General features: G+C 39.1%; 1 protein-coding gene across 1 annotated transcript; it reads left to right on the plus strand.

The window, feature by feature from the left end:
- CFAP221 (cilia and flagella associated protein 221) lies at nucleotides 1–26,668 on the plus strand. Its single transcript, XM_085310183.1, has 25 exons — nucleotides 1–155; nucleotides 3,323–3,507; nucleotides 4,185–4,285; nucleotides 5,324–5,410; nucleotides 5,510–5,605; nucleotides 6,158–6,258; nucleotides 8,406–8,509; nucleotides 11,921–12,080; nucleotides 12,616–12,739; nucleotides 12,826–12,937; nucleotides 13,158–13,266; nucleotides 13,859–13,946; nucleotides 15,651–15,740; nucleotides 16,806–16,901; nucleotides 18,414–18,504; nucleotides 19,671–19,798; nucleotides 20,089–20,169; nucleotides 21,167–21,274; nucleotides 21,422–21,595; nucleotides 21,916–22,074; nucleotides 22,475–22,569; nucleotides 23,116–23,205; nucleotides 23,408–23,527; nucleotides 25,074–25,103; nucleotides 26,235–26,668. The coding sequence occupies exons 2-25, from the start codon at nucleotides 3,369–3,371 to the stop codon at nucleotides 26,356–26,358; spliced, it is 2,607 nt and encodes an 868-aa protein (XP_085166309.1). The 5' UTR covers nucleotides 1–155; nucleotides 3,323–3,368; the 3' UTR covers nucleotides 26,359–26,668.
- Nucleotides 26,669–27,098: the final 430 nt, after the last annotated feature.

Consider the following 27,098-nt stretch of genomic DNA (forward strand, 5'->3'; position numbering starts at 1 on the left):
ACTCGGCCTGGCAGTGCCACGGCCCAAGCGCGGCTCGTCTCCACCTCCTCCCGCCCCCCTCAGATGGGAATGGTACAGCCCAGAGCCGTTGCTCGTTGCCGGGCAACTGGCGGTAACGGCCGCGGGCCGCGTGCGCCGCGCGGCTCGGCGCTGAGGTGAGTGCGCGGCCGCGGCGGGGGCAGAGCTCGTCGCGGCGGCCCCCGCCTCCCGCCGGGACCCCGCGCCGGCGGACGGGGACAGAAGGGGTTGTGGCACTGRGGGCTGGCGGCCGGGGAGGTTGTTTGTACCGGCAAGAATGCTGGCTTAGAAGGGGCGAACTGTTAACGTCCGCTGAGCAGTTCTACTACGCTACTTCTACAGAGAGGACCTTAAAAGCGTGCTTTGTGCAGTTCGTAAAACACTTCAGTGCGGTTGTAGATCTCACGCCTTCGGTCGTATCCCTTGCTTCTTCCCGGTGGTGGGGTGTGCCAGAGGCTGTGAAACGCATAGGGATTAGAAAGTTCGCATCTTGGCAGAGGAAGGGTGATACCTCACCTCAGGGCACTGGGGGAATTTTTACCATTGCCTTCGATGGAACTGGGGTTTCACAGCTGCAGAGTTCTACTAGAGACGGTTTTGCACAAAAATGCAGTCCTGAACACAGCCCAGCTATCCTGGGAACCTTAGGGACTTGTGCCTGTCAGTCAGCAATTCCAGGGCTTTGCTATGGTAAACAGTCCTGCAGCGTTAGCCCTTTCACGGCRAGGAATACCACAGTGTGTTGTTAAAGCTGGTGAGTGATGATGATAGCATCATTTTAAATGACTGATGCAATTACACTGGAAACAGTATTTTGCTGATACAAGGCTGTCTCCAGCTTTTCAGTACTTGCATTCCTAATGGGGACTGCTGACCAAGTGAAGGAGGTTGGCAGTTCTATAAATTAAAGAACAGTTGAACAACATGAGTGGAAAGAATGTAGGCCTTATGTTTATAATTATTTTGACATGTTTGGTTGGGCTCACTTATTACCTCAGGACAGTTACCGTTGTGCACAATAATGAAGTTCCTCTTACAGATTTTTCTATTGCATGCGGAAAAATTGTACATAAAGCCATGAAATGGAAAAGATTATTAGGGCCACAGGATTGGCACATGATTTTAAGATTCTTACTTATTTATTATTTAATATTAAACAAGGCCATAAATCAAAACAGCACTTTACAAGCTTGAAAAACCTGACAACTCCTGCCTGAGAGATCTAACACAGACTAGAGAAACAGATAAATACCAGACGTGAGACCACAAAATGTGATGGGGTGGTGGGTCACTTCAGTCCTCAACAGAACAGTTCCAGGTAACTATATTGAGTGTCTCTGTGATGCTTCCACATGCCCTTCTTCCCTCAAATCTTTATTGACCAATGTCAGTTCAGATTGAGGTCCTTTAAAGTCATACAAGCCTCTGTGGGAGTGGAAAACCACAGCACAAGCATTTTTGAGTTTTGATACCAAASATTCAACTTTGGAACTACTGGATCTTAGAGTACTGCCGACTGTAGTGTGACTCATCAGCTCATGAAGCAGCTCATCAGCTTTTGTGCCAGTGCTCCAAGAGCAAGAAGGTGCCTTATGGCAAGAATCTGGCAGAGTCTATAATGTGTCTAGCTTTGCGTGGGTTTAAGTGTGCTTTGTTATTAATGCGGCACCATCCTGAGCTGTGCACCCACCTTTCCGTTCATGAAAAYCACATTCAAAATGAGGCTTTCTAAGGGATGAATAATCTGGCATGGCTGCTTTTGAACTCAGTACTTTTGCCAAAAGTAATCTTGCCCTTTCTGCCCTGCAGCAGATCACAGGAGGGCTAAAGCCTATGTGCTGTATTTAGGAAGGTAATTCTTTGTGGATGGATTGTGTCTGGTTTCCTTATTGCATAATATTTGCACTTGTCATTAGATAAGTTTATGTTCTGATAACTGTGCTTACTTAACACAGGATCTATAATACCCTTGGCCTTCTGGGTTTACAATTATCTTCACCAAACAAATAACCCAGCTGATGCTATCTAAACAAAAAATTCTAATGCCAATTGTCTTATCCCTCATATTAATATTTAAAAATTAAAGAAGAATCTGCAAGATAACAACCCAAACACTCAKGAGAGATTGGGAAAACATCTCCTCAGAAGTCAGTTTGGATAGTGCAATTGTCTGAAGAACTTCTCCCTTCTCTGTGCTGGGGGACATGAAGGAGGAGAGAAGATGTACAGAGTCCWCAATGCCAAACATCCCTAATAAGCACAAGCACAGATGAAAATGCCCRAAGTTCTAAGGAGTGCTGTGAGAGCAATGTTTGCTGAAGTTACTTTGCCATGTACACATATGCTTAGCACACATACTCTCTCTGCAGGCAGACCCTCTCCTGTGAATTTTGGAAAGTGAGGGTGARTAAAGTTGCCCTAGGCACAGCGTGCCAGCTTAGATGTATCCTGTCCTGTCCAAGTGCCAAGCTTATACCACTACCCCTGAAGATTTACTTTCTGTAAAGGCAGGATGTGGCATGTAAAAGAACTGTGGGAGGGTCTCATGGAAGTGTGCATTTAATGAGGATAATAATTGGAGCATCTTGTCCAGTCTTTGGAGCTCCACCCACTTGTGCAAGACAGATTGTRTTATATGAAGAGTCATTTCTGATTGCAAGCTGGACTTGGAATTTGGRTGGCAGAGTTTTGGAGTGCATCGTTGCTTGCCTTTTTATTGGCTCAGCCATGTCCTTTCCATGGATGATAAAATCATTAGCTTTCTTTGGAAAGAACTGCTGATCAAAACAGTAACCCCATATAATGGCTTGACTTTTCCTGGAGTTTTGTAGACACAGGAAAGCTTTGCATACCTGAAAATGAAACTTTTGCAACATGTCTGACCATCAATTCCACAGTGTTCAGTGACAATGTGAAATCATCAACAGCACAGGGCTTGGCTACTTGAGGAACCAACTGTTGCCTCTGTGCCACAGTGGATCTTGAGTATATAATGCCAAAATGAATAACAACAGTAGTGTTTGTCTCATGATTTGACTCTTCGCTCTCTAAAGTTGACAGAAGTTTACCTTCTATTAATGCCCACCTTGATGGATGTTTGGCACTTAGCCATTTTGTACTTCTGCCTACAAGCTGTAGTCTGAAATGTAAGACACTGTAAATCTGTTATTCAGATAGGAGAGAAGAATTTTAACTGATCTCAGGATATGATCCTTCTCCTAAGGAGTAACCAGTTTTAGGCAACAGGAGTTGCTGGTGCAAAGGAAGGCACTTTGATCATTATGTTATTTTGATTTGATCCCAGGTGATGAGATATTTTAGTACCCCTTGGACTCCATTTTTGTCCTAACATGGAGGTGGTTCAATCACCCTCTACGGAATTCACTAGTACTGAGAAATCCATCAAGAAAATACCCAGCGTCCTTMTGGACAGCCTAGTGGAGGAACCTARAAAAAGACATGCTGTCCCCAATCACCTGCTGGAATCAAGTAAGTTTCTGCTCTTCCTAGTACTTAAAGCAATCCTAGGAGGCATCTCTTTTTTTTTCTCATCTCATAAGCAAAACTCCCATTCTGTTGCTTAATCTGTGACTTCTTGTGAGATCAAATCATAGGAGAGGTAGCCAGGAAAATATTAATGTCTGTACTGTTTGTGGCTGACCTCTGAATTTTGTGGTGGCTGGTTGAAGCCATAAAGAGTAGATGTCATGAAATTACTGTGGCAAGCATCACAAAATCACATAATAGCTGATGTTGGAAGGGACCTCTGGCGATCTCCTTGTTCAACTTCTGTGCTCAAAGCAGGGTCGACTAGAGCAGGCTGCTCAGGGCCATGCCCAATCTGTTTTGAGTATCTCCAAAGATGGAGACTCCACAGCYTCTGGGGGCAATCTGTTCCAGTACTTGACCATTCTCACCATAAAAAAGTTTTTTCTTATGTTTAAATGGAGTTTACTGTATCTCGGTTTGTGCCCGTTGCCCTCTTAACACTTCATTTAACTAGTTAGGCATTTCAAGATCCTGTCTTAGCAGGAGAAATGAGCTSTGTCTCTATTTTCTCTCTGTAACGTATTGGGTACTACATAAACACACTAGATAAATGTAACAGTCATGATGTCTATTTCGCCTGGTCTCCTTTTCTCCCTGTTCATTATTTTTCTTTCCAGAGATTTATTCAAAACTTCAGAGGAATGAAGTCATACAGGCTGAGCCTGCTGTGTTACACTATGGAGGCTATGAAATTGGAAAACATCACCAGCAGATGCTAGTAAGTCTCAGAGCAGAGATCGTCTCAGGGCTTTAAAAGACTGAGTAGACTGCTTGTGATCATGARTTCTCTTGCTGTATAGAGTACTCTGTAAAGCAGCATTTGCTAAGTGGCCCTGAAGTAACAAAAAAGACCAGTACCATGCTATGGACATTGCTATCCTTTGCAGTCTCTGTTTTACCTTTTCTATATCTGAATCTATGAGCAGGGTTAGAGTGATATGTTATTTGCAAGACATTCGTGAARGATCCCTGCTTTAAATCCATAAAGGACTGGTATCAGAATGAATTGGACTTTGTGGCTCCAACCATATTCACTGGTGGGAAGATTTTAAAAGTACCTCTGGTCTTCTGGCAAGTGCAGTCTGATCTAAGGAAAGAAAGTTAGGACATAAATGTTTGTTTCTCTTTCCTGATGAATAATTTGAGCATCTCCTTTTCCTTTCTCTGCTTTTTCTTTTGTCTGTCTTTGTTCATTTAGAAAGTGCTTTGAGGCAGAGGTTGGATGGCTATGATGGGCTAGGTTGACCAGGTATAAAGAAAGTAAACAAGATACAGGAGGCTTTGCAGGCTGAACTGGCACAGTCCAAAGGTTTGTTACATTGGGATCCAGAACAAAACAGTGGAATATTAAGTCATTTATGTTCTTTCATACTTCTATAAAAGTGAAGTCAATGAAGTTGARTTAAGTTTTTTGTTCCTTTTGCACATAAACAAAACAGTACCAGAATGTGATTCAATGGTAGCTTCTTCTTTAGAGATCAGTCTTGTTGATTTCAGACAGAATAAGCTGTAATTCTGCCTAAGTAAAGAACTGTGACTTGATTCCAGAGATTAAAAATGTAGGTTGCAAGATTTAAATAGTTTTCTTTTCAAATTCAGGGCATACTCAACATTATTTCGAGCAAAGCAGAAGTGAATAATTCCTTGCTTAATATAACTTCTTTGCTATGAATAGTCTCAAAAACACAACAGGCATTCTCAAATGACCTTTCATATTGTAAAGCATTTGGGTTTTCGATTTTCTTYTGTTCTGCAGAAGCTGATAAATATTTCTGGTGATGTAATAAACCTTCACATTATACCACCCCAGACAAAGTATTTTCAGATCAAATACAACAAAACAGTAAGTGTCAGAAAACCTTCACACTGCTCTTTGCACACAGCAGTGTATTTCTTTCATATGAGTCATTTTCATACACCTTCTTTCCATGTCATTTTYTAGCACCGGCTTGTCCCTGGCTTGTCATTTTTGGTTACTGTTGATTTTTGTCCTGATGAGTGGCGATATTACTACGACTGCATCCGAATTCATTGTCAAGTAAGGATTTATTGTAAGAAAATATACTTCTAATGGAATAAAACAACAGTTAAGACATGATATTGATGATAAAATAAAGGTACAATTAATCTCCAAAATTCGAAGATCTACCACAAATGTAGATCTACCACAAATGTATGATAGAACACTGCTTATTGGAGCCACATGAGTTCATATGAAAAAGTCTGGACTGGAGTATTTTGATTTTAAGCACCCCAAAGCTTTTAGCATATACTTTTCAGACTGTAAATATCCCAGAGTTGTGGGTAGCATATCTTCCTCCTTTTGTAATTCTTTGCCCATAGATCAGTCTTTGTGCTTTACTGATGTGGTGTTTCAGCTGAGCAGACTTGCAGGTGGTTTAGAGAACCACTGAAAGTAAAGAAAGACGGATGGTTACTGAAAGCAAGCAGAATATTGATAGCCATAGCTAACACAGTGATGATCTTCAAGGTGTTTCATACACAGTTACTGACCAAATGCSATATAAACTTTTAATTTCCGTAACATTTACTCAATGTAAGAAGCTAATATTTACTACTCTTTTTGCAGGGAGAAGATACATTACTCATTCCTGTGCATGCCTACCCTGTTGTGAATGTTGTAGAATTTCCATCATTTATAAATCTGTCTGATGTACCAGTTGGTCAGAGGTGAGTGAAGAAGGCAAATTTGTCCACATTTTGAGGGACAAGCAAAAAATTGGAAAAATCTGAAAAATGTATATACAGACGGAACTGGGGTTTCAGCTAGTCTAAATTCGTGCTGACCCACTTTCATCATCAGGTGAAGCTGTATGGCCGTATACTAGCTGCTGTTCTCAAGCTGTACGCTCCTAAGTATTGTATCTTCTTAGTATTAAGAAGTCTTAAGTGCATGGATCTTTCTTTTAAGAAGAAGGGTTCTGGAACTGAAGCTATGAACTAGTAATGTTAGACTTAAGTCAGTGATAGCAAATAGCTAACCTCAGTCCAGAAATCAATCAGTCATTAGATTTGTTTTTTTCTATTTGTAAATATTTAAAGTAACCTTGATGTGGAGCACTGAATGACATAGACTTTGTCTTATATCTTGCTCTTGCGTAGATCTAACACTGACAGTTTTCATGAAAAAATCAGTAATAATTTTAATAGGAATTGGAAAGGGGGAAAGAAGGGAGTTAGTTCATATTAATCAGGGCTTAGTTCTATAGTATATTGACTATATTAGTAAATGGTGAGTCTTGGTGGTGGTGTAAAGATCCGAGTGAATTCTAAGAACTGAAGGTCTTAGTAGCTGGGTTATAGCTTAGTTTGCAAGTTAAAAGTAACTTATGATTTTATTGAAGGATGAAAATATGAATAGGAAGGCATTTAAGAGGAAAAATGCAAAATTATGCAGATGATAAAAATGAGCCTGCCATTGTAGAAAGAAAATTTGTATCTTTTCATTTATTTGTTCTTCTAAACCCCTACAGTTTGTTAAATGCTAGTGAAACCCACAGAAATGACATCCCAGCTTTTTCAGAGGACTGAGCAGGATCTATGACTTTCTGGGTGCTCCTAGGCATGATGTGATTCTGCTTATTTACTCCATTTTTGTAACAAATGCTGAAGTATAAAGAATTTTCATGTTCTCAGAATACAGAAAAGAGATCAGGCAGGTACAAAATGAATACACTTTTAAACATTGTGAAAAGTTTCCAACATAACAGTGATCTACAAAGATGCATTCRGAATCTGGAAGAGTTCCTGAAGAAAAAGCTGATAATTTAAACCTTTATTTTTACCAATATTTTTCATTATTAAGCTACTGCAACCTTTTTAAAATGTGAAAGTTGTCTGAGAAACTCTGTACAGAATCCAAGGAGCTATAGTCTCGATCCTTAACACACTGAGATCGATAGAGAAACTTCCTTTTGCTTCCACAAGTTTAGGACCTTCAAGAGCAGGTCATATTAAGGCAGAGAAAAAAGGCACTTGCTATTATCGCTTATTTTCCTAAGCTTTTCARAATGTGCTTTTCAAAGGGACATTGTATATAACGTGCATTCTTTGCTAATCAGCAGGATAGGATTTCAGTCAAACAGTTTATAGGAAACAGAAGTAAGCTTTGGTAAACTAGTCTTGGTTTCTAGAATGATGGATGGAGTAATACCAACTCTTGCGTTTCAGCTTGGTACATGGAAACARATTCAGACAAAAGCCAGGGAGCGTGAATACATGTGTTCCAATATCTCTTCACACAACCAAAGTGAGACTTAAAGGGTTTTTATGAAAATGAGCCCCGTGCAGCATTATTTTTGCACTGGGAGAAGTCTGATCATGCTGATGTATCAGAGTATCCAGCACTTTTGAAAACTGTGCACTAGAGTCTTCTCCCATCCTCTTCTACAAGAAAGGCCATGGGAGGAGCCTGATTTCAAATTTTGTACTTACTGTTGCTCCAGTTTGGATTATTTCTTTTTGCTAGACGGTACAGATGTTAAGAATATGAGGATACACAGAAATAACTTCTAAAAAGCAAATTTTATAAAAACATCTGTAACAAATTCTGTTTGGGTAAGAGAAGGTAAGTCAAGATGTATACTACCCAGCTATCAAATCAAGACTTAGTTCTAGTTTTCTGACAGACTGAATGGTCTGAAATATTTTACTATTTTGGAACAATGAGAAATGACTATTTTCATATTTTCAAGTAACCCATCTCTCTGACATGGATAGATTCGGTGTGTGTTGTGTACAATGTAATTTTCCAGCTAGCTATTGATGATCAGCTGCAGTTTCATTAATTCTTTCTTCTTCCTTTCTCTCTTTTTCAGTAAGGAATATGTTATACCTTTGCAGTGCAGCTGTCCAATAGATTTTGAATTCCACATTGATTTCATTCAGCGTCACAAAGCCTTCACTGTCCAGCCAACATTTGGTAGACTGCATTTATTTAAAATTCTTAAAGTTAAATGTATATTTATTGAGTGTATTTACTTGTGACCATTTATTTGATGTTGGGTGGAAATGCATGTAAAAAAATACAGCCTTTGCCCCAGAGTGTTGGTGGTTAAATGCAGGCTGTAAATCTTAGTCATATGCATGACTTAGTCTTAGCCATGTGGCAAATAGCCTTCTGCAGATAGTAGGTATCTTTTCTCACTGCCCAACTGTGGACCTCCCACGGAATATGGAACTTTCCAGATAGGTCATCCAGCCTTTGCCTGCTCTCTTCACACACCAGGGAGGCCTTTGAAAATTAGACAAGCAGGATATAGCCCAAAAATCACCTYTTTATCACTCCTTTCCCCAAAGACAATGTGGCTCCTGCTCCATTAAGGGACCAGATAGCTATCTCTTTGTGATTAGTATATGTCAGATCCCTTAACTGGAGGCTTTTTGTGTGTTTCCTCATGCTATAAAATGAWAAACAATGTTTACATTTGTATAAAGTACAGTAAGAGAGGCAAAGCCTGGCCCTCAAATAGCTCAGCGACCTTGTGTGACACTCCTCAGTGTTGGAAAATTATTTGCTTCTCTTTTGGAGCTGCTTGGGTATTATTAAAGCCAGATTTTAGAGGGGAAATAATCACTGCTTCAGGATAGCCAGTTTATCTGCAGCGTGTTGCAAACCTCTGCTGCTGAAGAAATCTAGCAGCTATCAAAGACTGTGGTAGCAACTGTGTGCTTTGCTGTTGATCCTGTTGTTGATACACARGGAAAATAAAAGGTGACCTCTGCTTCATCAAACATATCCCCATCCTTGCATTTCCCTAGTGGTCTGGAAGTATTCAGTACAATTGTGACTGTTGCCTCAGGAGCTATAACAGTCACGGGCACAAAATGCATTACTGCAGGTGTATCATGGGATGGCAATGGATGTTAGAGTCAGTCTAAACCTCCGTGTAGGGCTTGACAAGAGTAGAGACTTCTGGCTACAGTAAGATCAGCATTTTTCATGCCTAATGATGGCCAGGACTCTCTCTTGAGGGAGGCATGAGTATCCGTAGGTCAGATGCTTTCATAGCTATATTTGCCTGGTGCCAAGGGAAGCATGTAAGAGCCCAGTGTATCTTACAGAGGTGTGTAAGTGAATGAGACCTGGCTGCCTAATTCACTAAGGCACTTTGATCAATTCCACTCAGATACATAAGGATCTAAATAAATAAAGACTGTCATAAATCTTGCCCTTAGTGCAAGTGGAATTCAGACTCCGATTGCTTGTGCACATCAATAAAACTTGTTGTTGCTCCTCTATGCAGAATTATATGAGTGTGCACTGTCTTGTCAGAGTTCCATAAAGCATTGCACTGCCTGCATCTGTACTAAAAATCAAAATGTGACCCCTGGGAGAAGACAAATCTCCTCCATGTTAATCCAGGGTCTCTGCATGTTTTGAATTGGACTTATAGAACAGGTAGAGTCCCACTTCCTCAAATGAGCTGTTCTGGAAATAAGGATGCCCTCATCTTTCCTCAGTTTGTTATTGTTTCCAGTGCAGAAAAGTGTTATGCAGGTAATTTGATGCTGGAGATTTAACAGACAATCTGAGTGATTCCCAACAGTGATATGTATGTAAAATAAATTTACAAAACAGAGCAACAGTGTCTTGTTTTCCATTCTCCTCAGTTCCACTGGGAAATGGGTTAGCCTTCTCAGCTGGTTTGTCTTTAACATGGAAGAAATAATTATAGTAATTACAGCTGAATGAGTAAAAGCATACAGCAATTGAAAGTTCCTACCTTTTACAAGTTAGAGGTTATCAAGCTTTTGTCAAGCTAGGAATTATCCTACTTCATTTAATCTAGTKAATCACATTGCAACGTAAGCTGTACTTACTAGAAAATTACTGCTGCAGATATGTTARTTAATACTACGCAGAAGCATGGTGTTACCCATGGTATAAACAGGCATCAGTATGTTTATAGGAAGTTTTTTGGATGTGGTCAGTTCTGTGTTTCCAATAGTATTTACCTATGATAAGGTGATGAAATATTACACGTGAAGGTTCCTGTCCATAGTGACAGCTATGTTATTCAGTATTTCAATCAACATAGTTCCTCAGATCATATTCTGATGTGATCTAGGTGTTTTGGTTTGGTTTYTTTTCCAGTTTAGAAAGAACCTTACGGAAACAGGATCTTGCCCTTAGCTCTGGCAGCTTTGGTGTTAATTCTGTTCTTTTTTTTTCAAGATTTCTGAGTTTAGGTGGATTTTCATTCTCCAGTTCAGAGGTGGTATTTGGATTSCATCAGGTGTGTTGTTCGTGAAGGAGGTGAACTATGTTGCTGTCTTGTTTTTGGTTGTTCTTTCAGAGCTCTTGCTGTGTGCTTTAAGAAGTTGTAATCGTAAGGGAGGAAAAGGAAAACATTGCAGTTGAGCAAAACTAGGGATGAGGTATAAAATTCACTAATAAATTTTTGGTTTTTGCACAGTCACAAGCAAAGTTGCCAGAACTAATTTRTGTTTTCTAAGTTGGCTCAGTTCTGGTAAGAGGAAAAATACAAAAATCACAGAAAAATATCAGTCTAGGAGAAGTTGGTAACCAAAAACTTTAAGCAATCGTCCACTGAAGTGTTGAAAACCCTCTAAGGAACACATAGAAATTTCAGCTCCTACTCAAACCATTAGGCTTTACAATCAGCAATAATCAAATAATCTTACAAATTCCACAGAAACAAATAGACAATGAAACTATCTGTTCTTTAAAACTATAGGTTGCAGAAAACCAAGCAATGGTCACTTTACAAAGATGACAAATTTTGTGATATTAAGGATGAACTGAATAAACTCTTTGTTTTGGAAATTCTGAGAAGCATCGGAGGCTATATCCTCAGATTGCAGTGACAGTTCAGGGATACAAAGGGAAGAGTTAAAGTGGTTTGAGAAAATCATGGAATRAGTAAGAAGGAAGTAAAACACAGTAGAGGCAGCTAATGCTTTAAATATGGACCATTCACCAAACCTGAACGAGCACAGAGAAATGTATAATGCTTTGCTTGAGAARCCAAAAAGTAACAGCAAATTGAGAGTAGCAGATGTAAGTGGAGAATTTTTGCATGTAAACTGTTTCTGTCATTTTCAAAACARTAGGGAATAGTCTTGCAGTCTTACTGTCAAATCTCACTGCTATTGCAATAGCAATCTCACTACTATTTTGCAATATCTCCCATTACTAGGTAGCCAGTCGTTCTGGAAACATATTTTGAGACCTAAAATACTTTCCAGGCCTACTGTCATCCACTCAAACACTAATACTGTTTAAAAAGTATAGTCCATAATCCRTTTCAGTATACTCGAGTGGGCTCACATGGGAGGTATTCTCATTATTTTTCTCCTCTAATCACAGGAATCATTCCAGGCAATGGGAAAGTAGAAGTAACTGTGAAATATTCTCCACTTCAGTATGGAACAGCACACATGAAAATGCAGTTGTGGATTTCACAGTTTCGCTCAAAACCCTATGTATGTGTATTCACAGGAACGTCAACACCCTATCTCGGTCTAATGTATGTGTGGCTGACTGATCTTTGAATATTTTTGTTCAATTCTAAAAAAACCCACATGAAATAGGATTTCATACCATTTTACTATAATCATTTTAAGCATTCGTATCTATGGAAACTTAAAATGCTCTAACATCATTCAAGTGTTAATACTTATACCTGCTCTTTTGGTAGCATATCATTTGCTCAGAATGCTCTAACTCTATATAAAGTGAAACTGTACTGAAATAAAAGTAACAAGATGTTAAATATTCCTAAAGAAGTGTTGGGTATCCTTAGCTTCTGTTATATCTGCTATGTTTTAGTCTTGTTGCTGAGAGCTTGCAAATCAGGTTTTCTGGAACAGTAAGATCTTTTAGGCTGTACTTTTTTTTTGCAAACTGCAGGGTTAGTGAAATTAGAAAGTTTGGTTCCAGTCGTAATTTTGGGGAGAAAATTCCAGCTCCCTTTGTGTATCTAGAAAGGATGTAAATGCATGTTATTTATATCCCAATTGCAAAGAACTTAYAAGAGCAATGTTTGTCCTTCTGCCACCTAGAAAAGAAGAATTTGAAAAACAAAGAAGTCCTCCAAAGAAAAAAGCTGTTTCTGCAGGAAAATCACTGGTGTGGAGAAGAGACCAGTCTAGCCAACCACAATTCAGGCCTATTCAAAAAGTAAAGGTGTGAAGTGATAATAATCAGGAGTACTTTTCAGGACCAGCACTTTTCCCTGTTTCTATTCCTTCCTATTAATTTTTATCTCTTAGGAAATTGAATACCAAAACCTCAGATTCCCCACAGACTTGACAAATCCATATGCTGTGGCAACTGTTTTGAATCAGGAACCAGGCAAATTGAAGAYTAAGGACTTGAGAGAAGGTAACATAATTAAGCAGCATAAATTTGGTCTTATCATTTTGGATAGGTTTCTAATAGGGAACTCAGCGTTAAATTGTCGAGGTCATGTGGTTATAGTTTCCATAGAAAATGTCACCTTAGCTTTGTGTGTTAATGAGTTCACTTATCACAACAGATGTGTTTCCCAGTTAAAAACTCAATCTAATTTGACATAAGGTATGGCTTTTTGACATTCCTGCAGTCCTTCGCCAAGGCAATGAAGGGACAAAAACAAGACAGATGAAGGAAGCTGTATTTGAACAAAAAGTTAAACAAGCTGTGCAGGAAGAAGAAGAGAATCATCTGAAGTGGTGAGTGTTATTTAGCCACTGTTATTAGCAACACTAGGATTTGCTTAACTAAGGCTTCTATAAATGATGTATGTGCTATCCACTAATGTGTAATGCTGCCATTTCAAGTCTTGATGGGTCTGTCTTACATTTAAGTTACTGTTGTTTCATTCGTTTCACTTCCGCCTAAGAGGAATATGATTAGTAGTAGCAGTAGTACTGAATGAGGTCTTCGATTTTACTGTGGTTGCTTTCAGAGGAAAAGCTGTTGAAAACRTTGTTCTGCAAACTTTATTCTCATACATTCCCACCTTGTTCCCCTAAAGACAAAAGGAGCTTTTGCTGTAGTTGTCAGTAAATGTTGAATCTAGACTAAAATGTATATAATACAGAGTGAATAGAATTACATATGTACATCAAATAGTGTAAAGAAAAATGCATAATCATGTGTTAAAGCCCACCACGGTTTCATTTGCAATCCACAGAAATATTCTTACACCAAATGTTAGAATCCTCTCGACACCTTAGGAAGAGGAGAATTAGTCCGTTTTTCTCTAAACAAGCAAACTGCGCGTTAAGTAAAGAWTTTTTCTTTCCTCTACTGTAAATGCAGGCAGGTTCATAAAGGCAAAGATCCAATGTCTATGAAATTTAAAAAAGAGATTATTGAAAACCGACAGAGGGAAGAAGAACAGTACAAGGTTAGTCTTTGCTGCTAGTTCTATAAATTTAAAATCAAAACTTATACTTTTAGTCTGCCTCCTGTGCACTAGTGAACAGTATTAAGTTCTTCGCCTTTTCAGTTTTTCTTAATATATCATGAGCTGTACTTCCTGCAGTTTTGTTGTTATTTTTTCATATTGCTGTTTCTGAGGTGGTTTTACCCTGGGAGAAGAGGAGGAGAGGAAGTGCGACCCAGTATTTTCCCMATGTGGTGGCTTTGCACCCAGCTGCATCACAGTGCAACACTGCAGCTGAATCTTCTCAGCACTGTGGCTGAATCCAACCTTCTGTGTATATTGTACTGCTCTGAAGAGCTAATGGCCTGAATGGCTCAGAGCTAAATATAGTCAGTACTCTCACATAGAGCTATAGACAGATATTTTATCAGGTGAYTCTTCTATACCTTTACCCTCTCTATCTTTGGTTTCTTCCAGTCACCTCTGACTGCAGTGCATCTTCCATGGAGGTGACAGCAGCAGCAGGTGGTGGCAAGAAACATTTGCTCGCAAATGGCGCAGCCCTCAGGGATTTGCCTCTATTTCCCCTATTTGCTGTGACTTGCATGGCTGTCACATGCAAGCAGCTTCTGACATTCCACTGACTTCCAAAGAGCTGTTTATGGGAATGTATTTATGTATGTATGGGGTCAAGCCGTAATTTACACACTGAGTTAGGTACTGTGAATTAATTCAAACATTATAATTAATACTAACAAATAAGCAAATTAGTAAAAAAAAAAAAAAAAAAAAAAAAAAAAAAAAAAAAAAAAAGAAAAAAAAGACCCAAAATGTGAAGTCATTGTATCACTTAATTAAATATGTTTGGAAACATATTTACTTACCTGTTTAGCTGTTCAGCTGTTAGGGCAGTGGAGATCTCTGGTTGGTTTCACAATTGCATTCATCACATTCAGTCAGAAGCATATCTTTGCTGTTGCTCTTGTTGTCAGTTTGTTCACCTTGAGTGTCTTTAGGGTCATGGAGTATTTATTACCCCTCCATCGTTTATTCAAGTGGCTCATGTCAAACACTGTGTGAGTGGCTGTCCTGGAGACCTTTAGCTTGTCTGTCTTCTGTTGTCCTAACCAAAACCTGAGCCCATCAAAACCTTGGGCATCTCACTCCACATGATAACCCCAAAGATTTTGTTTAAGACATAGTAGTATCCAGGAAATGAAACACTAGGTAAGAAGAATTGGGATGGAAGGTGATGTAATGAGAAGAAGCTCTGTTATTCATCCAGCATACCTGAACAGACAAAAGTAAGAGAGTTTCAAAGACATAAAACGATATGAACAGTAAGTAAACTGTTTCACATATTAGCAGATTAAAGAGCAGGCACTTTGGAAACCATGGTAGAACAAGAGTGCTCAGAAATGGGAAAGTTGCAGGCAATTTATGTAGGGCTGTTTGGMTGTTCTCTGTGCTGATTTTGGCTATGCAAAGTGATCTGTGTTTCATTAGGGTGGGGATCTGATTGAAACTCAGCCCCAGAAAGACATTATTTACTTTGTTTGATTTACTAAAGCATTGCAATAATCACTCCCTGGAAGGGGAATTAAGTCTGTGTTTTGTCAACCAACTCCAGAACATTACATTGTGAGTTTCCGCTAATTGTAAATGAGGAAAGAATTCACTAAATACTTTGCACTAATGTGACTGTTCTTCTTGATGGCAAATTAGATCCAAAGAGGAGATCCTATCATAGAAAAGGAGTTTCAGAGGAACAAAGTAGAAGTTTCTTTCAGACGTGTTATCCGGCCTGTTGAGCAGGTTTGTTTATATGTTACTATCACCTATTAAGCTAACAAACAGCTTTAGCAATTTAGCACTGAAYACTTTTCCTCCTAATGTCCCCATTTCTGTGTCAATGTCTTATTTATCACTTTTCTCCTAGTACATTATGGTCAGCACCATACTGTGTGCACATTTGTCTTTTGATGTTCTGATCTTCTAATATGAGAAGCAAGTGGGAATTTGCAGGCCTAACCTGAGATTCATATTGCTTGTTCCTGGGAGCTTTGTTWGGAGCAGCTTTCTCATGTCTGGACATAGGGTTAAGCCAATCACAAGATTTGGAAACTTGATCTACAGGTCAGATTGACAGGGACCTTAGTGGTAATTACATTTTTTTTTGGTCTTTCTCTATAGTGTGAGGTACTTCCTAGGATCCATTTCCTAGGATTGTCTGAGAGTTTTGTTTAATAAATACTATACCACTGAAGAAACCTGGGATCTTAGCAACACAAGGAATCCTTGCTACCTTCTTGCTCAGGAACATACAGCTGCGGTAGCTGGTCTTTTACTGTACTCTCATGCCTATTATGAAGTGCTGAGAATTGATTGGTGGGGCACAGCAGGTGGTTGTGTGAAGCTGGTGTTCTGAGGACCTTCCAGGTGTATATTGGACATCATTATGTATGGATGCAGACCATTCTACATTGTCTCTGCATTCCCCATATTGCATCTGCAGATATTTCATGATTACCTCCCCCTGAGTGCAGTGGTGAAAATGTCTGTTTAAAAGACAATAGGGTGATGTAGCCTTGAAATGAAATTATTCAACTGAATGTTTTTACCTGACTTAATTTCAGTGTTAGGAAGTAATGTATGGATTTGGGCCAGGAATGGCTTGGGCTGGAGAACATTCGTCCATTGTGTAATTTTAAAAAGCATGTCCCCTCTTCTTCCCTTCCCCTTCCTTTTCCTCATTGCTTTCCCATCCCAATCCATTTCCCCATCCTCATCCCCTTCCCTTCCTTTTTTTCCTTCTCTTTCCCCGTTCATTTCCCTGTCTCCATCCCCATCCCTACCATCTTCCCCTTTCCTACTCTGCAGTGTCCAAGTGTCCATCCCACATTTGACTTGCTCCGTAATGACCTTTGGGACAAGAGAAACAGGATGTTGAGGAAATTCCAACAAGCAGCATACAAGGTAATGTGAACAACCAGAAAGCAGTGTGATGGCATAACACCTTGGAAAGAGCACAAAAGCATGCAAACTAGCACATAAAGAATCTTCACAGTTAGCCAGGGATTTGATAGCTTGATAAATGTGTCCCTGCTTCACCAGAAAATAAGGATCTGGGATAAGTTTTGTCTTCAGCTGTTGCTTAAGGATTTTTTTTCAGAATCAATTGTTAAGAAGACAATTCACAAGAATTGAATTTAGATTTTTTTTTAAGTAAAAAAAAAAAAAACTTTTGCACAAAAAGAGAAAAGATTCTAAAATGCATCTAGAATACTGTCTCCAGTTTGGTGCCTCAGTACAAGAAAAACATCAATAAAGTGGAGTGAGTTCTGCACAGGGTGACCAAGATGGTCAGGGGCCTGGAGCACTTGGACTGCGAGGTGTCACTGGGAGAAATGAGCTTGTTCATCTCAGAGAAGAGAAAGCTTCAGAGGGGAGTTGCCAACACCTCTGAGGAAGTTATCAAAAACAGAGCCAGGCTCTTTGTAACAGTGCATAGTGGGCCCATGAGAGACAATGAGTGTAAATTCAAGTGAAAGAGGTGTAGACTGTGTGTAAGGAAGACCTTTTTCACCATGAGGACAGTGAAGCATTGGAAGAGGTTGCTCAGAGAGGTCGTGCATTCTCCATCCTTGGTGGTTTTCAGGACTAGACTAAGTAAAGCCCTGAGCAACATGGTCTGATGTCATAACTTACCCTATTTGGAATAGGAGGTTGGACTAGAGACCTCCTGAGGTCACTTCCTACCTGAGTTGTTCTATGGTTTTATGAATTCTTTTAAGAAGCTAAAGATGAAATCAGTAAAATCACTTATCTCATTGAGTTTAAATGTCTTTCATTTCCACTACTCTTTTCCTAGTAAATCCTAATACAGCAGCAATATGGAAATTTCCTGCACTTCCAATATCCAGTTTAGATATTTTTCTCAGATCTATTCTTTACCACAGTCTGCAATATTAGGCTCAGTACAGAGGTCCTATATGGTACAAATAATGAGGTGGCTAAATGGTCCCTTTTGGTGTTAAAACCTAGGGATCTTTATTGCCACTTTGTGATACACAGCACTGGGCAAATTGCACAGTGCACATTGCTACTTATCCTCTGGTTTCACAGAACCACAGATATTCATGTGACCCTGACTAATTGACTGCTCACTCATTGTTTAAATATGTTTATACTGATAGACACACCTGAAGCATTTTGGACTATCAAAAGAAGTCTATTAAACTGTAAGACTAAATGAATGGTTGCAGTGTTTTTGATGTGTAACGTCACTGTGGAGTAAATATGTATTCTGCATCTCTCCTTCACCATTTTGTCTACCCGATCAGAAAACTATAACAAAAAGTCTTAAAAAGAGATGTCCGAGTGACCTTTGTAAAATAAACAGCTGTAGGTATTATGTATTGCTGTGACTGTAACTCTTAGACTTCTTGGCTTAATATTAAACTTTAAAATTCATAATTATTCTCTTAGGTTCTGATTCAGATTCGATTAAATCGTTTGCTGCTTCTGTTCCGTGGGCTAAACAGAGAAGCCAGAAGGTTGGGAGAAGGCTTTGTGTCTGGTAAGGAGTGGAAGAACAAGCTGATATTTTGGCAACGAATTTTGATCACTCAGGTGATACTGGAGTGTGTCAAATGCATTACATTTATACTCACATGCATATGTGAATACACAGTCCCTGCATAGGAGCCTTCAAGCAAAAAAGAGAAGTGTGGCAAAGTAGAAATGGCTGCAGTCAAAATATATCTGTATTAAAAGTGRTTTTAAAAGGTGATTACACTTAGGAGCCTTGCAGCTTATCTCCTTAATAATAGGGCAGTTACTTTTAGCCTTGAGGGCCAACAGGGAAGGGACAGGCTGTGTGAGAAGCAGGTAGGTAAGCAGGACGGGTGAAGCCCAAGAGGTTGGAGACATGGGGTAAGAGRAGTTGGGAAAGATACCTGAATGTACAAGATGGTTAACCTCAGCGCAGTGAGACTGTAGGAACCGGGAGATACACAGCCAGCCAGGTAGCCAGTATTGGGTTACGTTTTTCTCCATATCATTTTTCATACAAATGCTTGCAAGCACTCATRTGACTTTGATTTTGAGCCTGTTTCTGCTGAGAAAAGTTCATTTCTTTATAGTGAAATTAAAATACTGGCCTGGAAAAATCACTTCTTTAACAGTCACAGAATGAAATTGTCCCTGGATGGAGGCAAAGTTCCGTGGGGACAGAGGAGGATTTGTGTCTCTTGCTTCCCTCATACACACCCAATTTGACAACTGCTGAAACACYTTTCTATATCAGACCTTTCCTCCTTCTGCAAGTGAGATTTCTTTAATTCTCAGTATGCAAGAAAACTCATTGCAGGAACTGCAGGGGGCTTCAAGTAGCATTCAGCTTCAAGCAACTAGTAATGGCAGTCAGTGTAAAAGAGGTATTCTGACTTAAGTCTGCCTTGCTGAGTGAAAACAGATAGAGACAACTATGCTGGAATGTGTGGGTTGTGATGACTCTTGAAAAGAGGTTAATCAGATCTAATAGTCATGGTATTGTGCCTGCTGTCTTGTAGATATGGCATTTAAAGCCTTTAGGAAAGATTATCTTACATTTCATTTTAAAATGACTACACACATCTTGTCTTAGGAAATGTTAAGTATCTGTTTTGTGGCTTAGTTCTATTTTTGAAACAGTATATTAAGACATATTGCACACACATAACATTTACTCTCTGTTAATGACAGAAAATGGGAGTTTCAGCAAACCAGAGAAGGGTGAGGAATGTAAGGTCATTTCTTCCAACATATCCGAAGATCGTATATTGCCTTTTGAATTCCCCACTTACAGTTCCCACCAGTTGCAGTGTGATTTAGTAAGTATTCTACCTAAAATGGCAGCAAATGCTCAAGTCAGAATTTTGTTGAAGACATTAGTCCCAGGCCCAGCACTGCTTTTATCAAAACTTTACAATGTGACTGCTGTACTGGAGTTGCAAAAAAAAAAAAAAAAAAAAAAAAAAAATCCAAGAAGGGACTGGAGAAATATCAAAGTGTTCACAAAATTATTTCCATATATTTTCAAGTAAATGTGCTGATGAATTCTTGCCAATGAAAAACAAAATTCCCGCTATATTGCTAGGTTTTTAATACTGTGTTCTTTCAGGCACCTGATGCTCTTGGCCTAGTTCCTGTCAAATCTGCAGACATAAAAGTGAGACACATTCTTCCCTATTATGACTTGAAGGTGAGTCAGTAGAGCTCTCAACTGTGTCCTGTGTTCTGTTTTACTAATCCAGTTAGACGTATTTGCTGCCTGCTTCAGTAGCCCCAGCGTGCAGCCCAGTAGAAATGTTGCTTTAATAAGTCTATGTGATTATCATGCTATTATTAAAAACAAATCTGATCTACTTCCACAAATAGCCAGCAGTAGCCTGCAATAGGAGACAGATAGAGAAATGAAATTATTATATCTCAAACTGTGAGATGCATCTTCTACTGTGAATGAGGATACTGTGCAGCACCCCCGCAAGCCACTCACAGCTTTTCCTTTGATTTCAGAGAGCAAAAATGCCATCCTATTATAAATGTGTCCTTTCTCTTTAGCAAGTAATGGAAATCTGTTTATTTGGGATCCACCTATACTTGTTTAGTTCCTGCATTCCTGCACAGGAAATACTAACAACTCCTTCTTGAAATGCATAGTATTCTTTTTTCAACTTTATGAATGCAGAAACAATTTTTACTTCCGAGTTCTGATCCTTTTTCTCTCCAATTTTTGAATAGCAGAAGATCAAATTCTGCATCTCATCAAAGTAAAAATATTTCCTGAGRTTCAAACTGACATAGGTTTTAGTTCAGTTTCCCCTTCCTTTTTTCAGGTCAAAAGCTTTCTGTTAATATTTTTTCCCCTTGTTAAACAACTGCTTCATGTATCAGTGTTAAGTGTAAACACAGTTTTTCTCTGCTTTTGATCAAGCAACTGACAAATTTATGGTCTTTCATAGAAAAGCAAAAATAGAAATATTCCTTTACATGCTCATTCAACTTGTACTGGTGAAGTATTGCTCCTCAAAGTTTTGGTCACATACCATGTTCCTGAGTAGTGGTCAATGGATACAGTAATAGATACCACAAAGATGTGACAYGTCCATGCTTAAGCTGGAATGTTCCCCTCCATCCGTGAGTTAAGCAAAAGTGATTGTTGTCATGTCCTGAAATGCATCRTTTTCCTTTGCACCTAGGTTCCTCAGCATTTCCGCATTATGGGATACCAACCGTTTTGTACACACCATGCAGCCACAAGTTACAAACCTCAAAAACTTTCCCGACCACTGAGGCAGGGAGCCCAGGTAACAAGTCATCCCAAATACAATTTTCCTTTGCTGAAGTCATTCCCAGCCCTATAATTCTACAATTATTTGATTAATTTTGTTTCAAAACATTATACCAAAAGGCTAACTGCACTCTGAAATYTGTTGATGTCTATGTTTTTCAAGGATGAGTTGATTCACGTAGTTGCGTCTCCTGAGAGACAGCTTAGCTTGACCTCCCAGAAGAATTTTCACAGAMAATCTCCAGAAGAAGCAGCAGAAAGGGACATCAGCCTCTTAAGACTGGTTCCTCCTCAAGCTTTAGTCCACCCCTCTGAGAGCAGCCCACTTCGTATTTTTGTAAGTAAAAGTTTGCTTCCACAAAGAGCCTAAGAAAGGAGGGTAAAGGATGTTTGTTTCATCAGGGGCACAATATGGAATTGATGTGCAATTTTCTTCAGTATTTTAGACAGCAGAGAGCATGGGTGAACCAGGTAGACTATGGGTATGTTATGTGGGGAAAAAAAGGGAGATCATGTGTCACACTGAATAGAAGAGTCACAATGAGATAAAGATGTGAGTTTAGAGTGAATGAGTTAATTGTAAGAACTGAATTTTCACTGATTTAATTCTTTGTGGTGCTCAGAATTTTTTTCTTAAATAATCTCTTTTGTTTTCAGAACCCCACTCCAGGATTATTTCCAATTTTACCTCCTTTGCCCTATTCTGAAACAAATATTGAATATCATCTTTGTCCTCATCCAAAATATACCTTTACCAAGGAATGCCCCAAAGGATCCAGCATTCCAGTCACACAAAAGAAATTTCTGCATCACAAGGTATGGCCTGTTGCATTTATTGTATGAGTACTTGCCTTGGAAGTATTTCTGCTGACARTTGTTCCAAAAATCCAAAAGAAAGATGAGTAATCATCCTAAATAGAAAACATTCTCAAGTATAAATTATGCATTTACCTAAATAGTCAATAAGCAGGTCAGAATAACTTTTTATACTTTCTCCATGTCTCTTATTTATCCCTGTGTACTTTTCTGTTCTTTCTTTTCATTCTCTAATGTATTTTCATGGCCTTGCAGTGGAGGAAGCATCTTTTAGGTAGGGAGAACTACAACTCCCCAAACTCACTTCTCAACCAAGAAGTCAGGTGCTCTGTCCTTCAAGCTTCTCTCCCCACTGCATTGTATGTTAGAGGTCTGATTGCTGTAGCACTTGTCATTTCAGGAAGTGATTCGTGGAGTAATGAGCTGGAGAAGATTCTTACCAGTGGTATATTCTACCTTTTCTAACACTCCCACATTGACAAGTACAACATCTGGGTAAGAAACAATTTGAATATACAGTGCTGCTACCCTGTGCCAGCTTCTGTTGTCTGTAACTACATTGACTAGTAACAAATCCCACAGATACAGATGTGGCTATCGGTATAATAAATTGCTGCTCAGAAATCCCAAATGAGTGGAGAAAACACCTACTGACCTCYTTGGCGGAAAGATTTAGATCAATATAATTAGAAGAAGTATCTAGCCCTGAAATTGGAGCTTCACTGAGGACTTTCAAAAACATCTGCTCTGAATGCTTTTTTGATTTACTCACAGAAGTCTCTGAGAGGTAAAAGCCCAGTCTGTCCTGCAGAAGTATGAACACTAAAACCTGTAGCATATGAAGCACTTGTGCACAATGGTAGCCAGCATCTCTCATGCTCACCTCCCCTCATATCTCAGTAGTTTCTGGTATACTCAGATTTTCCTGGAATGTTCAAAAATATATCTTCTTTGTAAATAAAACTACTAGGAAGTTTCAGATATAGATGTTGTGTGCAGTTACTCTCTGCCCAGCCTAAAGAAACACCATTTCCATCACAGCGATCCTTACAGTTTGGATATGCTTCCAAGAGATGTACCACCAATGCTGGATGACTTACCTGAGAGAGACAGGGAAAATATAAGTGACTAGTAAGTTTTTCCTCTATTATGTATTTAATACGATTGATTAACTGTTAACCACTTGTATGGATGTGTCTAGACCTGTCCTAAGAGATCCTCAAAGACAAAAGCACAAAGTCCCTCTTGTGTAAGACATAGTTTTGCGGTTTTTTGCTAAAAATTACTTTTAAAGGGAGAAAATCTGATTATTCTTCAATTTACCAATTTCCAGTGAGACAGATGAAACTGAGTTCAAAGTGATACTTACTCCAGACATGATAAGAGCTGAATTTCCACAAATTGGACAGATGCTCTTGGAAGAAGGCAAAGAGAAATCAGCAAAAGAAGAAAGGTAATTATAATTRTTGAAATTAGAAGGAAAGAATGGGAAGGAATGTGGAAACAAGTTTCTCCTTTTRAATTATGTCAGAAGTCCTCCTGAGATGCCCTGCAGGCTTTATTGCTGAATGGCAAATTATTGCTGAATCTGGCACTCTGAGCAAATAAGAAGTCTACAGTGTTATATTTTGCACTGCAAATATAGTCTGTGAACTGTACTTCAGAAAGCAGCTGTGAACGTGGCACACCGGTCCAGATGTCTCTGACTTTGGTTTTAATAATGCAATCTAGTATTTGAGGCGGTTTTCTTACCCTCTCAGAGATGTTTGCTGTTCTTAGACCAGTGGATTTTCTGTCCTTTCTGGTTAGGTATTTATTAATGCTGGCAGAGTGATGAGCCCTTGGAAATTTSCCCCTGAGATGGTGCTTTTTTTTCCCTGGCTCTTCATAGGAGCTGGTCACACTTACTGTACTATCCCAGGTGCACGTCTCCATGGATTCCCATTATGTTTTAGACACACAGCACAGCCTATAAAAGAATTTGCATTCGTAAACACAAAMTGGCCTACTCCCTAAAGTGTTATGAATTGACCACTGTAAGGGCCAAGTTCTGCCAGTTGCTTTTKGTGTTGTCAGGCCAATGTCCCAATTTTGGAGCACAGCAGAGAAATCTTGCGGTGCATCTGAAGATGGGGAAAWCCCTGAGAGACAGGTGGGCCTTTTGTTGAGTTTAATGATTACCACCCTGATTACAGAACAGTGTTCAGGACTGCCCAGCAATTCTGTGGGGCTGGAAGCAAAAGTGAGTTCATTGTGTGAAACCTGGGGGTTTGTGATGTTGCAGAAAGGATGCAGAAAACACAAGAAGTAGCWCTAAGTCAGACACACATGCTTTTTTACAGCAAATTATTCTTAATCGATGTTGTAGTAATCACAATACAGCAATCAGTGTCTTGTCAGAGAGCTCGTAGTATTTAGCACTGTTTAAAAGTTTAATGGCTGATAGACTTGCCATTGAGTTGGTAAGASGGACACTGAGGACAGTGGCTTGAGCAGCAGGCAGTATGGTCAAGATAAACGATTGCAGGGGCATGTAGGAGAARGTGCTGAGTTCTAAGCCTGTGTTTTCACAGATACCTTGTGTGGGTCTGAGCCAGTGAATTAATCTTTCCATCCAACAGTTGCCCTCTCTTTGAAGTAGGCACGATGATGCTTAGCTGCCTAGCTAATTGGGATGTGTATAATAGCTTGAGACTTTCAGAGTCACCAAGAGATTTGAATGTCTCATTTTCTTTAATTTTAGAGGGAGTGATTGACATTCAAATCTTGTGCAAGTCTATCAGCCATTAAACTTTTAAACAGTGCTAAATACTACGAGCTCTCTGACAAGACACTGATTGCTGTATTGTGATTACTACAACATCGATTAAGAATAATTTGCTGTAAAAAAGCATGTGTGTCTGACTTAGTGCTACTTCTTGTGTTTTCTGACACTGGTTTTTAGAACATGTGGATTTGAGACAGCTTGTGTAACTAAACAGTGACCTTTTTCTCCACAGTGAAACAGTGCTGGATGGCGCTTTTTCTGGGTAAGCAGTTTTATGACCATAAGATTCATTCTTTTTAAAGTTTAGATGTTTTTCTTCAAAGCTGAAAATACTTTCCTAAATTAAATAATTTAGGAAATTTAATTTACAAGTGTTCTTTTCAGTTCGGTTTGGCTATCTCTAAACCATYCGAGGAGTCTACTTCAACTGATGATCTTAAACTCCAGTTGTGGAGCATTTGTTATATACAATAGGACATGAGTATGCCATTTAATACGCTTTCTTGTGCCATTCTTACTCTGTTTTCTGCAAGTATGACTCCATCTCCATAACAGTCTCTACTTTCCGCTTACGGAAAAAAATTTAGGGTTTAATAGCAAAAATAACAGATGCATGTGAAAAGTGCAATTCTGCTTAGGAATAGGACCCTGGAAGCTGCTCTGAGGCAACACAGACTCCATCCTAATGAAAGCTGGCTTAAGTTTCTGTCTCAGAATGGGCACTAGAAAACAGGTGTCCCTGGAAAGTGGTGGATGCTGGATATTTGTATTGAATTGGCCCATAGGCCTTGATTCCTAGAAGGACTGAGGACACAGGAAAGAAGAAAATCTGCTGGCAGATTTTAGTTGGTCTGCTTTCACTGCCAGTTAGAGTTGGTGAACGCTTTCCTCTTTGTTTGGCTTTGTGAAGAGAGAAAAAAAATTATCATCAAACAATGAAGTCCTAATTTTTTCACTTGTCATTGTTACTGGTGAGGTTATGTGTTTCACTAGATGACACCCCATTGCTCCTCCACAGCACTTTCAGCATTTTAATCCTTAAAGAAATCAAGCTTTTCATGTGGATTCTCTTCTTCTGACCATTAGAGCATATGATTCTTCATAGATGAGATGCAGAAACTCAATCTAGTATGTGTTTACCTATCAGGAGATTATGTTTCTTTCCTGGCCAAGATGAGAGTGAATGTTCTTTTCACAATTTCACTCCCCTTCCAGTTTGATGTAAGTAATAGAATATCCTCTGTATTCACATGGAATAGTACATGTGCAGGTTATTTATTAAAACTATGAAAAAGAGAGTAATTATGTATATCTCTTCCTTTTTTTTTATCAGCATTGTCAAGTAATTCCCATGGCTATTTTAAATATAAATGATTTTCTGAACCTCTTGCAGAGACCCACACAGCTATCCAGATGGACATTTTCAACCCCAGAATGAGAGGCTAAGGGAGAAGGTTCAAAAACATGTCGAGAAAATGAAGCTGAATGCAATTAATAAAACTCTTATTCTGGAATAAGAGTAATTTTATGAATTCCATGCTTTTTTACTGCCTATCCTGTTAATGTTTGGGGCCTCCTGCTCAGCTACATGAACAAAGAGAAGTGAAGCACCAGTAGTGCCATCTCTGTCAAAGACTTTCATTGTGTATGTTGCCCCAAATAGAGTAATTGTTGCAGTGAAATTCCTCAGCAGTGTGCCTGCTCATTTTTTACTGGTGTGAAGAACTGGAAGACTACCRTGCTACCATGTAAATAGATTTATCATTTGTATACAGTCTACTCTTTTCAAATAAAGAATGAAAAGGCCTCATGACAAAATTGTTCAGATTTGGGGTTTTAATTATGGCTTATCTTTGAATTTTTGCAGGTAAGTCACTAAGTCTCTATTTTGACTGTACATCATACACTTCAGTTTGTTAATGGAAGAAAAAAAACCTGAACATTGTGATGTTAACTGTCCAMAAAAATAATGTCCAAGCAAATTTCATTACCTGTTCAAGAGTTAATTCAATGAACAACTCTCTTGCCAGAAGGGGACATGGATTGGGGTGATAAAGCAGGACTGCAGAACCTGATGAGAGGCCTTGTAATGCACAAGAGGTATTCCTTAGGAAAGGAGACTACTAAGCATATCACCTTTTAGCTAAGATGTCACCTACTTTCTTGTGGGCAAGCTGCAGGTCAGACAAACTTGGTTTTATCCATGGAGAGCTGGTGGCTCATTTTGAAGAATGGTCCAGGCTATTTGTGCTGAAAA

This window comes from Rhea americana, unplaced genomic scaffold (assembly GCF_003343005.1).
Source record: "Rhea americana isolate MKP2758 unplaced genomic scaffold, rheAme1 scaffold_313, whole genome shotgun sequence".
Taxonomy (NCBI): domain Eukaryota; kingdom Metazoa; phylum Chordata; class Aves; order Rheiformes; family Rheidae; genus Rhea; species Rhea americana.